This window comes from Salvelinus alpinus, chromosome 33 (assembly GCF_045679555.1).
Source record: "Salvelinus alpinus chromosome 33, SLU_Salpinus.1, whole genome shotgun sequence".
In the NCBI taxonomy this organism is placed as follows: domain Eukaryota; kingdom Metazoa; phylum Chordata; class Actinopteri; order Salmoniformes; family Salmonidae; genus Salvelinus; species Salvelinus alpinus.
This window is the reverse complement of record NC_092118.1, coordinates 19,682,693-19,695,818: the sequence shown is the minus strand read 5'-3', so window position 1 is coordinate 19,695,818 and position 13,126 is coordinate 19,682,693. Positions and strand designations below refer to the sequence as shown.

General features: G+C 45.2%; 1 protein-coding gene across 6 annotated transcripts in view; it reads left to right on the top strand.

The window, feature by feature from the left end:
* The window catches only part of LOC139563248 (transcription factor 12-like), a 92,410-nt gene that overhangs the window by 43,011 nt on the left and 36,273 nt on the right, over window positions 1-13,126 (top strand). For all 6 annotated transcript variants that reach the window (XM_071381721.1, XM_071381722.1, XM_071381720.1 and 3 more), the window contains exons 6-7: window positions 7,623-7,687; window positions 12,539-12,674. In XM_071381721.1, the coding sequence (XP_071237822.1) occupies window positions 7,623-7,687; window positions 12,539-12,674 (201 nt within the window). The remainder of the gene's footprint in view (window positions 1-7,622; window positions 7,688-12,538; window positions 12,675-13,126) is intronic.

The following is a 13,126-nucleotide window of genomic DNA, read 5'->3' as shown; positions in this document are numbered from 1 at the left end:
TATTTATGTTCTGATATAGCTCGTTCTGATATTTACTTTTTGATTATGTGTGTTTTGTTGCGAGGTATTACTGCACTGTTGGAGCTAGAAACATAAGCATTTCGCTGCACCTGCGATAACATTTGCCAATCTGTGTACACAACCTATAAACTTTGATTTGATTCAGTGTTGTGTGTTTGTTTTATTTGGTCCGTTCCTTCCTACCGAGGCCCTCGGTAGGAATGCATCTGAGATGCTGTATAGCGGAGGGAGCAGAGCAGAGCTCACTAATTGGCTGTTTTTGTGGCTGGGGTTTTGAATTGATCCCTAGAGATGCTTAGATCACTACCTCCCAGAGTATCAAAACAAGGCGCACTGCACAGCACCGCCATGCTCCAATCAATAGGGAGCCATACTGTGAATGACTCCGCACATCACCTTCATTCTGAGGTCTCTGAGCTGCATCCCAATTTCATTTCAATATTTCATGTTGCAGATGCTGTTTATACCTCAGTCACTCATTATACCCTGTCTAAGCAAGTCATTCAGTTCAGTAAGGTTGAATTGTAGGGTGGAGGGCAAATCAATGTCTCCACTGCTGCACACTAGCATAGACATATCTGTTCTATTTTTGGTATTGATGGTAACTGTTCAACATAATTATTCGCAACACATCTATTGCATTGCATTCAATGTCAAAACTGTTTTAAATTTTAAGCAATCATAGTCATAATGGCCATTCAAAATTGCAAATGTATATTGTGATACGTATACATTCAGACAGTGTTAGTCATATGCCAGAATTAAATGAAGCCTTTTGCCGTTCAAATTGATTTTCGTATTGAGCCGGTGTCATCAGTGCTATTGATTTGGCTAGGAGCCACAGTATTATCCAAGGTGTCTGTCCCAGTGGACTTCATTTATATTTAGATCATCTGCTGTGATGGCTGTAATTAAGCCGGTTTATTCTTGTTGTTTTTGCATCATGTGTCTGGGGGATTGCGTCTGCGCCGGTGTCAACACTGTTCTTGATGGACACCTGGACAGCCCGGGCTTCTTCCTCGCTAGCAGAATGATGAATTTACTTAGCATCCCATCCATCAACACACACTGTAGTCTTAAGGAAGTACAAAAATGTATTAAAAAAAATACAAAATACAAACTGTCACAAACAAGAATCAAAAAAGGAAACAGAATATTGCTTTCTGTAGACCGACTGCACCTGCTCAGAACAAATCTTGTAATAATGATATTAGCGCTGCTATTGTGAATGCCAGGCTGGCTGTGATAGGACAGGCCTGCTTGGGGAGATAATAAACAGCATGGCTAATGCCCTGGAAAGTGTCAGGCCTGCGACTCCTCTGGTGAAATTGGTCTCTTGTTCTCATGGTTTTCGTTCCTCTTTTCGCTCACAACGTTAGTGGGCTTTGATGGATGAGGTCTTGTTTGAGACTTCAGTGCTTTGTAAAGGAGAATTAAGATTTAATGGCTCGAGTCATGTTCTGTCTCTGTAAATATAGGTTATTACGGGGACCTATTCTCCTCAGATTGAGTTATGTCTGCTAGAGACAGAGGAGAGCGCTGTGTTGTGATGTGATGAGGGTGTATTTGTTGGGCTAATTTGGGTGCTCGCTCGGCTCTAGAAGAAAAACCTAAGTGCCAATCTGTTCCACCTGATTTATCATCACTTGTTCTTCACTGCTTCAGCATCTTGAACACACATCCACCAGACCTGTGATCAACTTCTCCATCACTTCACATGATTAGTGGTTTAAAAAACGTTGAGTGATACCCTTGAAAGTACCTATTAGCTGTAAATATCTATTCATTCTGATGTTTTGCTGGATTAACTTTCATGGCAAGACAGCCAGGCCATAAATAGTGTAGGTGCTCTGTGATGGAACGCTATCCATTCTACCTTTTACTTTTCTGTTAGACGTCTTGTGTTAAAGTATTGTAGAAAACTTCCTTTGGTTTTCCTTGAGCCAAGTTTTCTTCAACCAAGTTTCTAAATGGCTGAGTTAGCAGTCTCGGCGGTAGCAGCAGCAGCAGCAGTGCCCTCTACAATCAAAGCACAGTGATCCTGCCCTGGCTCTCTGCCTCCCCTCAGCCACTGGCATGTGAGAGTCTCTCTCCCAGGTCTTGTACTGTGTCCTCGACCAACACATCACACTCCACATGCGCTCTGCTCTTAAGTGTGATGATTTGGCTCCATTAATCATCCCAGTCAGAGGGTTTCTATAATGTATGATGTGTCCTATTACGGAGGGGAAGTGCCTGCTGGTGGCTTCCAGGGACACAGGCAGGGGGAGATAGAGGGGAGTGCTGGGCCAGGCAGGTTATTGATCACAGAGCTCCTCTAGCCTGTCACTCCTCTAGCAGTGCTAAGGTGAGATGGAGGATGTGATTAGATAAAAACGGGGTTAGAGGAGCATCCGCATCAGGCAGGCATCAAGGCAGGTGAGCTGAGCCCAGAACCTTGTTAATCAGTGACCTCTACACCAGATCCTGAAGTTCATCTCTAGCCACGCTCCCACTTGGCCCTTCCCTTGCCACTGCCCTCTGCATCCTTCTCCTCCGAGTGACTCATTTGGCTCATGGATGAGAGAGAGAGGGGTGTGGAGGGTGAGTGAGGGTTGGGGTGGGTGGGCGATGGGAGTGGAGCAGTGGCCTCACAGCTGCGCTAGCTGGCACCGGTTCCTCAAACATCAGCGTCGCAGCCAGCAGCCTGCTTGGCACAAATACTCGCCAGTAACACTTAAACAAATTGCAATTGCAATAGCTGGGCTGTCTTACATTGTTGATTTTTGACATTCTAAGAGACTTTTTCTCTCCCATATTCCTTTTTGGAGGCTTTCATCATGTAGATGACTGTATGTTATGAGCGAGCCCCCATTGTTTTCTAATCTTTGTGTTTGTGTGTTGAGCACCGGTCTTCTACAGAAGCTTCTCTTTGACACTCTGTTCTTTCTTTCAAACTGGAACATTGCTGAAAGGTTTCTACATTATCCACTGAAAGGTTTCTACATTATCCACTAAAAGGTTTCTACATTATCCACTAAAAGGTTTCTACATTATCCACTAAAAGGTTTCGACATTACCCACTGAAAGGTTTCGACATTGTCCACTGAAAGCATTTGTTGCCTATGAGAATGTACAACCTCACCCCCAAAATATACTTTGTGTCATTATATTTCAAAAATGTTCAACAGCTCCAACATTTTTATATAATATTTAGCATTTGAATAGAGATTCATAGATGTGTTTTGGGGTTTTCCTTTTGATGTACAGACTATAGTATTTTGTCATGTCCTCCCCCCTAAAAATAAAACACATGCTGGTGATTTCTATACAGTGTAGTAGCACACATCTTATACACCTCATATATATATATATATATATATACACCTCAAAATAAATGTATTGTTATTATCCTCTGTATCTACACATGTAGCTGTGGTAAACACAGGGGTGTGCTGGTAAGTGCAGTGACATCAGAATGGGAACATCTCTTTGTTTACCATTGCTGCACTCTTAGCGCTGTGTGATCATGCGTGGCGGCACGCTAAACAGTTAAATGCCTGTTTACCGTTGGGTTCCTCAGGGATGTTTTCCCCTCGGTTTGGGCTGAACTGCAGCGTTGTTGACTGTGCTCAGGTCCCTGGGCGTGTTACAACGCTTGGCTTGGCCGGGTCGTGCTCCAGAGGTTCAGGGGAGCTGCCTGCCTGGCCGCTAGCTAGCTACCTCTCTCCCTGGTAGGTAGGTAGGTAGGTAGGTAGGTAGGTAGGTAGGTAGGTAGGTAGGTAGGTAGGTAGGTAGGTAGGTAGGTAGGTAGGTAGGTAGGTAGGTAGGTAGGTAGGTAGGTAGGTAGGTAGGTAGGTAGGTAGGTAGGTAGGTAGGTAGGTAGGTAGGTAGGTAGGTAGGTAGGTAGGTAGGTAGGTAGGTAGGTAGGTAGGTAGGTAGGTAGGTAGGTAGGTAGGTAGGTAGGTGATGGTAGGTAGGTAGGTAGGTAGGTAGGTAGGTAGGTAGGTGGTGGTGAGGTAGGTGAGGTAGGTAGGTGGGTGGGTAGGTAGGTAGGTAGGTAGGTAGGTAGGTAGGTAGGTAGGTAGGTAGGTAGGTAGGTAGGTAGGTAGGTAGGTAGGTAGGTAGGTAGGTAGGTAGGTAGGTAGGTAGGTAGGTAGGTAGGTAGGTAGGTAGGTAGGTAGGTAGGTAGGTAGGTAGGTAGGTAGGTAGGTAGGTAGGTAGGTAGGTAGGTAGGTAGGTAGGTAGGTAGGTAGGTAGGTAGGTAGGTAGGTAGGTAGGTAGGTAGGTAGGTAGGTAGGTAGGTAGGTAGGTAGGTAGGTAGGTAGGTAGGTAGGTAGGTAGGTAGGTAGGTAGGTAGGTAGGTAGGTAGGTAGGTAGGTAGGTAGGTAGGTAGGTAGGTAGGTAGGTAGGTAGGTAGGTAGGTAGGTAGGTAGGTAGGTAGGTAGGTAGGTAGGTAGGTAGGTAGGTAGGTAGGTAGGTAGGTAGGTAGGTAGGTAGGTAGGTAGGTAGGTAGGTAGGTAGGTAGGTAGGTAGGTAGGTAGGTAGGTAGGTAGGTAGGTAGGTAGGTAGGTAGGTAGGTAGGTAGGTAGGTAGGTAGGTAGGTAGGTAGGTAGGTAGGTAGGTAGGTAGGTAGGTAGGTAGGTAGGTAGGTAGGTAGGTAGGTAGGTAGGTAGGTAGGTAGGTAGGTAGGTAGGTAGGTAGGTAGGTAGGTAGGTAGGTAGGTAGGTAGGTAGGTAGGTAGGTAGGTAGGTAGGTAGGTAGGTAGGTAGGTAGGTAGGTAGGTAGGTAGGTAGGTAGGTAGGTAGGTAGGTAGGTAGGTAGGTAGGTAGGTAGGTAGGTAGGTAGGTAGGTAGGTCCAGACCTGGAGAGAGAGTTTTCCTGAGCATGACTTCCTGCTTTGCTGGGGTTAACACTCAGCCATCAATTATTCACGGTGGATAGAGAGTGTGTGACAAAACACATGCTGGGGATGAATATTTCACTGTGGGCACGAGCATCTCCTCACAGGGGAGAGACAGGGCGACTAAGTGATACTGATGGAGACCAAACCACGCTGAGGTGCAGCTCCGGAAATGTCAGAAAAAAACAGGTATAACCTTTTTAGTCAGCCAAGACAGATGTTCTGTCCCTCTGCGGTGGCTCAGGGTATGTAGTTAACCCACAACTAAATGCTCCTTCCTTTGCGAGAGAGCTAACCCAGAAATGTTATATCATATCAAATGAGTTGTGTTGCTACTGAAAGGGAAGCAGCGTTGTCAGTTAAACCACCTTACCTGATTTCGGCAGCTTCCTCTCAAGCTCTCTGGAGACAGTGTGCAGTTGCAGTACGACTGTGCCCCGCAGCAATACTCAGAGATGTGAATCCTCCAACATGTGCCTTTGTTCACCTGGGCATGCCAGTATGATGTTCTGTTCAGTCAGAGGGTAACAGAATCACCTGGCTATGCAAGTTTTAAACTCACTAGAATATCTACCTTTTCCCCAGAGTAAACCCAATGTTGTTCCAGTGCTGCGTCTGGTGCTTGCAATGTTTGAAAGTCTGACAAAAATAATGTACGATGTTGTTAAAGTTGTTTATCATTTCCTTGTAGGAACCTCTTGTTTTTTCCGCCGGGGTAAAAGTGCTGAGTTTAGTATATTGTGAGGAGCATGATTCATGTGCGTTGTGCGTCGTGTGTTTTATTTGTTTTCCTGACGGCTGCCGGGAAGCGTCTCTCTCAGGAGGAGTGCTGCACACCAAACGTGAGACACTGATGGAGCAACTCTGTCTAGGAGGATCTCTTATAGCTTAAGGAATACGTATTCTACATAACATTTTGTACAGATCTGCATTATGATATATGGGTTATGTTCTAATGTGTGGCCTAATATGTGACCTGTATACAGTGGGGAGAACAAGTATTTGATACACTGCCGATTTTGCAGGTTTTCCTACTTACAAAGCATGTAGAGGTCTGTAATTTTTATCATAGGTACACTTCAACTGTGAGAGACGGAATCTAAAACAAAAATCCAGAAAATCACATTGTATGATTTTTAAGTAATTAATTTGCATTTTATTGCATGACATAAGTATTTGATCACCTACCAACCAGTAAGAATTCCGGCTCTCACAGACCTGTTAGTTTTTCTTTAAGAAGCCCTCCTGTTCTCCACTCATTACCTGTATTAACTGCACCTGTTTGAACTCGTTACCTGTATAAAAGACACCTGTCCACACACTCAATCAAACAGACTCCAACCTCTCCACAATGGCCAAGACCAGGGAGCTGTGTAAGGACATCAGGGATAAAATTGTAGACCTGCACAAGGCTGGGATGGGCTACAGGACAATAGGCAAGCAGCTTGGTGAGAAGGCAACAACTGTTGGCGCAATTATTAGAAAATGGAAGAAGTTCAAGATGACGGTCAATCACCCTCGGTCTGGGGCTCCATGCAAGATCTCACCTCGTGGGGCATCAATGATCATGAGGAAGGTGAGGGATCAGCCCAGAACTACACGGCAGGACCTGGTCAATGACCTGAAGAGAGCTGGGACCACAGTCTCAAAGAAAACCATTAGTAACACACTACGCTGTCATGGATTAAAATCCTGCAGCGCACGCAAGGTCCCCCTGCTCAAGCCAGCGCATGTCCAGGCCCGTCTGAAGTTTGCCAATGACCATCTGGATGATCCAGAGGAGGAATGGGAGAAGGTCATGTGGTCTGATGAGACAAAAATAGAGCTTTTTGGTCTAAACTCCACTCGCCGTGTTTGGAGGAGGAAGAAGGATGAGTACAACCCCAAGAACACCATCCCAACCGTGAAGCATGGAGGTGGAAACATCATTCTTTGGGGATGCTTTTCTGCAAAGGGGACAGGACGACTGCACCGTATTGAGGGGAGGATGGATGGGGCCATGTATCGCGAGATCTTGGCCAACAACCTCCTTCCCTCAGTAAGAGCATTGAAGATGGGTCGTGGCTGGGTCTTCCAGCATGACAACGACCCGAAACACACAGCCAGGGCAACTACGGAGTGGCTCCGTAAGAAGCATCTCAAGGTCCTGGAGTGGCCTAGCCAGTCTCCAGACCTGAACCCAATAGAAAATCTTTGGAGGGAGCTGAAAGTCCGTATTGCCCAGCGACAGCCCCGAAACCTGAAGGATCTGGAGAAGGTCTGTATGGAGGAGTGGGCCAAAATCCCTGCTGCAGTGTGTGCAAACCTGGTCAAGAACTACAGGAAACGTATGATCTCTGTAATTGCAAACAAAGGTTTCTGCACCAAATATTAAGTTCTGCTTTTCTGATGTATCAAATACTTATGTCATGCAATGAAATGCAAATTAATTACTTAAAAATCATACAATGTGATTTTCTGGATTTTTGTTTTAGATTCCTTCTCTCACAGTTGAAGTGTACCTATGATAAAAATTACAGACCTCTACATGCTTTGTAAGTAGGAAAACCTGCAAAATCGGCAGTGTATCAAATACTTGTTCTCCCCACTGTAAGTGTGATAGTGAATTAGGATATTACCTTGTTATTTCAAGACACAATGAATATGAAACATGATTTCTAGACCATAATGTGGTGTCAATGGTTTTTGTATAAAAATAGTTTTCTCTGTGTCTCCACAGGTAAATCAGCAGAGAGGGCTCAATTTCCAGCCTATGGGAGAGAGCCTGGCGTGTCTGGCTGCCAGGTAAGTTTGATATCCGCTATTTACTGCTAAAAAGTAAGAAAATGTATGCACTCACTACTGTAAGTCGCTCTGGATAAGCGCATCTGCTAAATGACTATAATGTAAATATAGTGTGGTGAACTCTGCTTGTTAACTTCTCTTTGTTTGGGCATTCTCAATGCATTGTTAAAACTAATTGGCGTGTCCAGCTCATCAGATAAAATGCCTTTGTTGGTAGTATAATTAGAGTGAAAAGGAATGTTTGCACCGGAGATGGTTTATAAAGCGAACAAGAAAGCTCATGAGAATATTCTGAGGTGTGGAGGCTTAGAGATAATGAGTGAGTGATTACAGTGGAGCTGCCTGGGCTGAGGAGTTTCTCCGTGCCCTGTGTAGTCTAGCAGGGTCTAGCAGGGGCAGCCCAAAACCACAGAGAAACACCACTTTCAGCACCTCCATTAAGCCAGGGTCAGTGAGCACAGCCAAGCTCAGCCCAGATCCCCTCTCACAGCCACACAGATGTTCAACACAAAGGCCTGATTGTGTGCACAAGCCACAGCTCTCTCTCTCTCTCTCTCTCTCTCTCTCTCTCTCTCTCTCTCTCTCTCTCTCTCTCTCTCTCTCTCTCTCTCTCTCTCTCTCTCTCTCTCTCTCTCTCTCTCTCGGTCTGACGTCAATGGGGAGAGCTCTCATATTCTCTCTCTCCTCCTCTTTCTCTCCCTCGTTCATGCTTCTCTCTCTTCTCCTCTTTCGCTCTCACTCACTGTTTTTCGGTCTCTTCCCACTCTATCTCGAGTATCTCTGTATTTATTTTCCCTCTGCCCTGGCTGTGAGACCAGTAAGAGAAGTTCCACAGAAAATGGCTTCCGTCAGGGTCTGCTCCACCCTCCCCTCCACTGTTCCCAGTACTGAGCATTTATATTCCACATTATGGTCAATGATATTGGGATTAGGGGTTTGTGAGTCTGGACTTTAAGATTAGGTTTAGGGCTACATCTGAAAGATGTCTTTAAAAGATAGAGCCCACCTCTTTGGGCTTAACCCAAAGATCAAGGGAGCCTCTGACCTCATTGACTCACTTGTTAACCCACTCATTTAACCCAAAGCTAATCATGTGCCAGAGTAGTACCCTTCACCTCTCTATCCCCTCACTGTACACACTGTACACATTACTACTAACAACTATGTGGTCATACAGAGGTCTGTGCTTCCAGTCAGACGGAGTGAAAATATAGCTGATGTGAGTTGAAAGCTCGTTTACTCATTCATAAAAGAGCTTTTGGAGATGGAATGCCAGTTCAGACATTTTGTGTGGGAACTGGGGAATTGATGCAGGCCTCCAGCTGCTGAGATCTGAGGCTGGCAGAGATTCAGTTTGTCTGGTCCCAGAAAGAAAAACAGGAATACCAAAAAAGTAATTTCATTCTTTAGAGAATGTAGGAAGAATGCTGGCTGGAAAAGACGTTATTAATATTGTGCATGGCTCCACCGCTGAATCTTGCCCAGCCGAATTACGCATGAGCAAAGCATCTCAGGTGCAAAGATTATCAGACATTGTTTATCTTTTAATGAGCAGCCTGAATGTTCACAACCTCCATATGCTGGAGATTTCATAATCCATCCACACTAACCTAATAAAAGGTAACATTGTATTTTCTTCTCGGAGGACCAAGAATGGAAATTCGAAACACACAAACAATCTATCAAGAGGTTGGTTTTTGGAAACTCCTGTAATAGCGCCAGATATCTGCCAAACAGACCATCAGTTGTGGGCTTGTCAAGTCTAAGCAAATTGCCTCGCTCAGCAACGGATTATTGCATCATTTGAACGTGATGAAGAACTCCCCATGTCTTATTGGGTTAGATATTCAGAGTGTTGTAGCCAGCTGTGGCCCCTTATTCCACTGTTCCTTTTTTACACAGAACATGTCAGTCTCACCATAATCAACCCGTGTTTTAAACCTTCTGGCTTCATCTTTTTGGACAGTTGTTATCTGTACACCAGTAAATGAAAAAGAGCCCAATGTATCCACTCATTGTCTTTGTGGTATGGTAAGGTGTTATTCTGCCTTGATCATAATAGCAGGAAATCTGATTTAATTGAAGGCCTTCAGCATATCATCCCTCTCTCTCTCTCACTGGGAGTGCGGGCACACTGTTCTGTGTGTGCCCATGTTGAGTTGGGCCTATGTTCCCAGTGGGATGAGGTAATGAACAGGGCTGGGGTGTGGGGGGAGAACGGGGGAGACAGAGTGGGAGGAAGGGGGGGAGAGGGGTTGTGAGAAAGAGGGAGAGAGAGGGGTTGGCGGGTTGCTGTGTTGCCGTGGCGGCAGCAGTGCTGTGTTCAGCAGGTAGCTCCTGTGTGCCTCCTGCGAGACGGATTACCCTGATTAAAGTGACAGGATGCAGTTGACAGACGACTCCCATTATCTCCTCAAATCTGCGTGACATTTCACTGTGGAAGATGATCATTGAGATGTGAAGAGGCTTGGGCAGAAAGCCCTGTGATTCAGGAAATTTTTGACATAATAAAGCCTTGTGTCAGGTTTTGGGCTTTAGCAACATGATTGACTGCAACGTTTGATGCAAGTGTGTTATTGGAGTACTAGGGGAGGACATTTTCTCCTTCTCCTTAGACAGTCACACACTGACTACAGAACAGAACAAGCCTTGGCTGTTAAACTCAATTTCACTCAATTCTTTGTCTGTTGTCTTCTTCGTCTCAATTGTCTCTTTTTTCTCTCTCCAGAAAATCAAAGATTCTGGGTTTAGTTTCATGAAAGCATAACAACATTTTCTGTCATCTTTAAATAGAATTCTGATGATTTGAAGATCTATGTAATCACCAACCAATAAACCCTGGCCTCGCTGGAGTTTCCTCTGCTTTACTATGTGTACTGTAGATTACATGGTAATTGGTATTTCATTTGACCTCTTGTGGCTCTTGTATGGTTTTTGTTCCATGCAGAAGTTTCTATAAAAGAAACGCCAGCTAATATTTCTGGGAGGATTCAATATCATTGAACAAAGGCAGCAGAAGTGAGTCTGGTCTGGTCTGTTGTGCCATGTCAATGTCAATGCAGTGGCCTCTGTGACAGGTTGTCAGTTTGCAGAGCCCGCTTCTCCCCTCATTTCTACTGTTGTAAAGCAGTGGCAGACTTGATTTTCACAGGACTTGATGGCCTTCATTCCAATCTGTTAAAATCAGAATCAATAGTATTTTTAGAATACCACCTCATTTTGATGTTATTATGAGGGGTTTTGATTTTAGGATTTTGGGGAAATATTTTGTATTTATCGTAGGTGAAATACCCAGGGAATCCAGATAATAATAATGATGATGAACATTTTTGCGGCCAATGACCAAGGTCAAAGCCATCCCTCTGACCTATGTTAGTTTAACCTCATTGGTTACCGTGTCAATCCCCAGGCCTCTCAGTCTACTGTAGTGTTTCCTGGAAGCACACGAGGGCTCCAGTCTCCAGAGCAGCTCTCTCCTTTGAGGTATCCTCACTCACCTCGACCCTCCCTCCTTCTCCACTTACGGTCGGCAGCAAATCAGACGAATTGGTCCAGGCCGTTAATTGGCCTGTTTGCTGGGGGCACAGTGCTCACTGGAGTGGATACTGGCGGAGCCTGAAGGCTGCTGGAACCTTCCAGAGGATGCCTCAGCTCAGTCACATGACACAGTAAACAGGAGAGGAGGGTGCTGAGGACTCAGGACTCCAGCCCACTAATCTGGGCCTGTCAGATCAGAGGCAGGTTTTGGGACAGCTCTGTGTCATCTCGGCTCTCCTCCACTAATTGGATACGTGTGCCTGAGATCAGACACAGGTCCAGCAGGCTGGTGGCCTGGTGACTCCCAGGTCTCTGGGACGGACATTTTGTCCAGTTAAGCCAGCGTGGTTTTTGGGGGAGCCCACAGATCCTGCGATCAGACTGATGGTTTAATGAGCCTTGAGCTGCCCTCCTCTCACCTCCCTGCACCTCCCTGCGCCCCCTCCATTCAAAGAGCTGCTCCTGCAAGTCAGGGCATGTCCCTGGTTGTGTCTGAAGATGCCCTCAGGCCGTGATCGCTGCTGATCAATACCGTTCCACTGCAGGCTGGAGGAGAGGGAAATCACTAGATCAGACTGATTGGATGGATTTCTCCTTGGAGTTCAGTGGAGCTGCTAACAGTGGAGCACACAGGAGTACACAAATGACTGTGTGTAAAAAAATAGTAACTGAAATTTGTATCTTGTGATTAGATTTCTTATGCTGATGCTCCATAACACAGCACCATTTACCAGCATTATAGAACAGTAAAAAAAAATCTGAATGTTTTCATACGAACATTATACCTTTTGTCAGCTCCACATGAAGCATTCATTAACACATATCTATGACATTTTGAATAAGAACTCTTTTACTACTAAGTGGACATGCATTAATTGAGGTGTCTCATCTGCTGCTGTGAAAATAGGTATTTACTGTCTTTACCGTTAAAGAGAAATGTATTTTGTCTGAGGGCAGGTTGTTAGTGAATTATGGTAGCATAACACACAGTGGCCCCTTATTCCCACTGGAGCACATCTCCATAAAGATGTTCAATGGATTGATTCATGCTATTTAATAGATCATTAGGGGAATGGCTGATTCATGGCCAAGTGTCTCACTGATAATATTTGACAGTGCATGAGATCATCCCCTGACTGAATGAGTACCCCCTCCCTCATCTCACACACACACACACACACACACACACACACACACACACACCACACACCCACACCCACACACACACACACACACACACACACACACACACACACACTACTTTCACATCTGCTGTTCTCCACTTATCTGTTGTTTCTCTGTTGTCTCCTCCAGGCCAATCTGCGGCCGGACATTGGTCTGGTGAGTCCTGGGCCTGTGGCCACATCGGGGAAAACGGTCCCTCCCTTCTACCCTCCCTTCACCGGGGCCAACCCCAGAAGACGCCCCCTACCGGACCCTACTCCCATTGGTCAGTGCCAATTAACCCATACTTATAGAGATACAGAGCAGGGCAAGTTATCCAGTCCCTGACAATGGCATTATAGTCTAGTATCATGTTTAGAGCAGTATGTGCTGACACAATTCTAAACCTCAGGCTGACCAAACGATGTAGCAAAGACGAAGCCAGAGCACTTGTTTTACTGGATGTGACATTTGTAAGAGACCACTGATCTGTTTTCACTAACTCCATGAACAAGCCTGCAGGAGTCCCTGTGTTTTCAATGGATTAATGACTTTTGCTTAGCCATTTAAACTCCTAGTTTAACGCTAATAATGATTATCCTGGTGATTTCAATAGAAATCTTCTTTATACCAACACGCACAAATTGTTTTGGTTTCGATTTGACTTGATTGTGTGCAAGAAAAGAATGTTAGGCCAGGGAAGGCATCCTCGTCGTTCCCTTCTTTATGCCAGTGTGT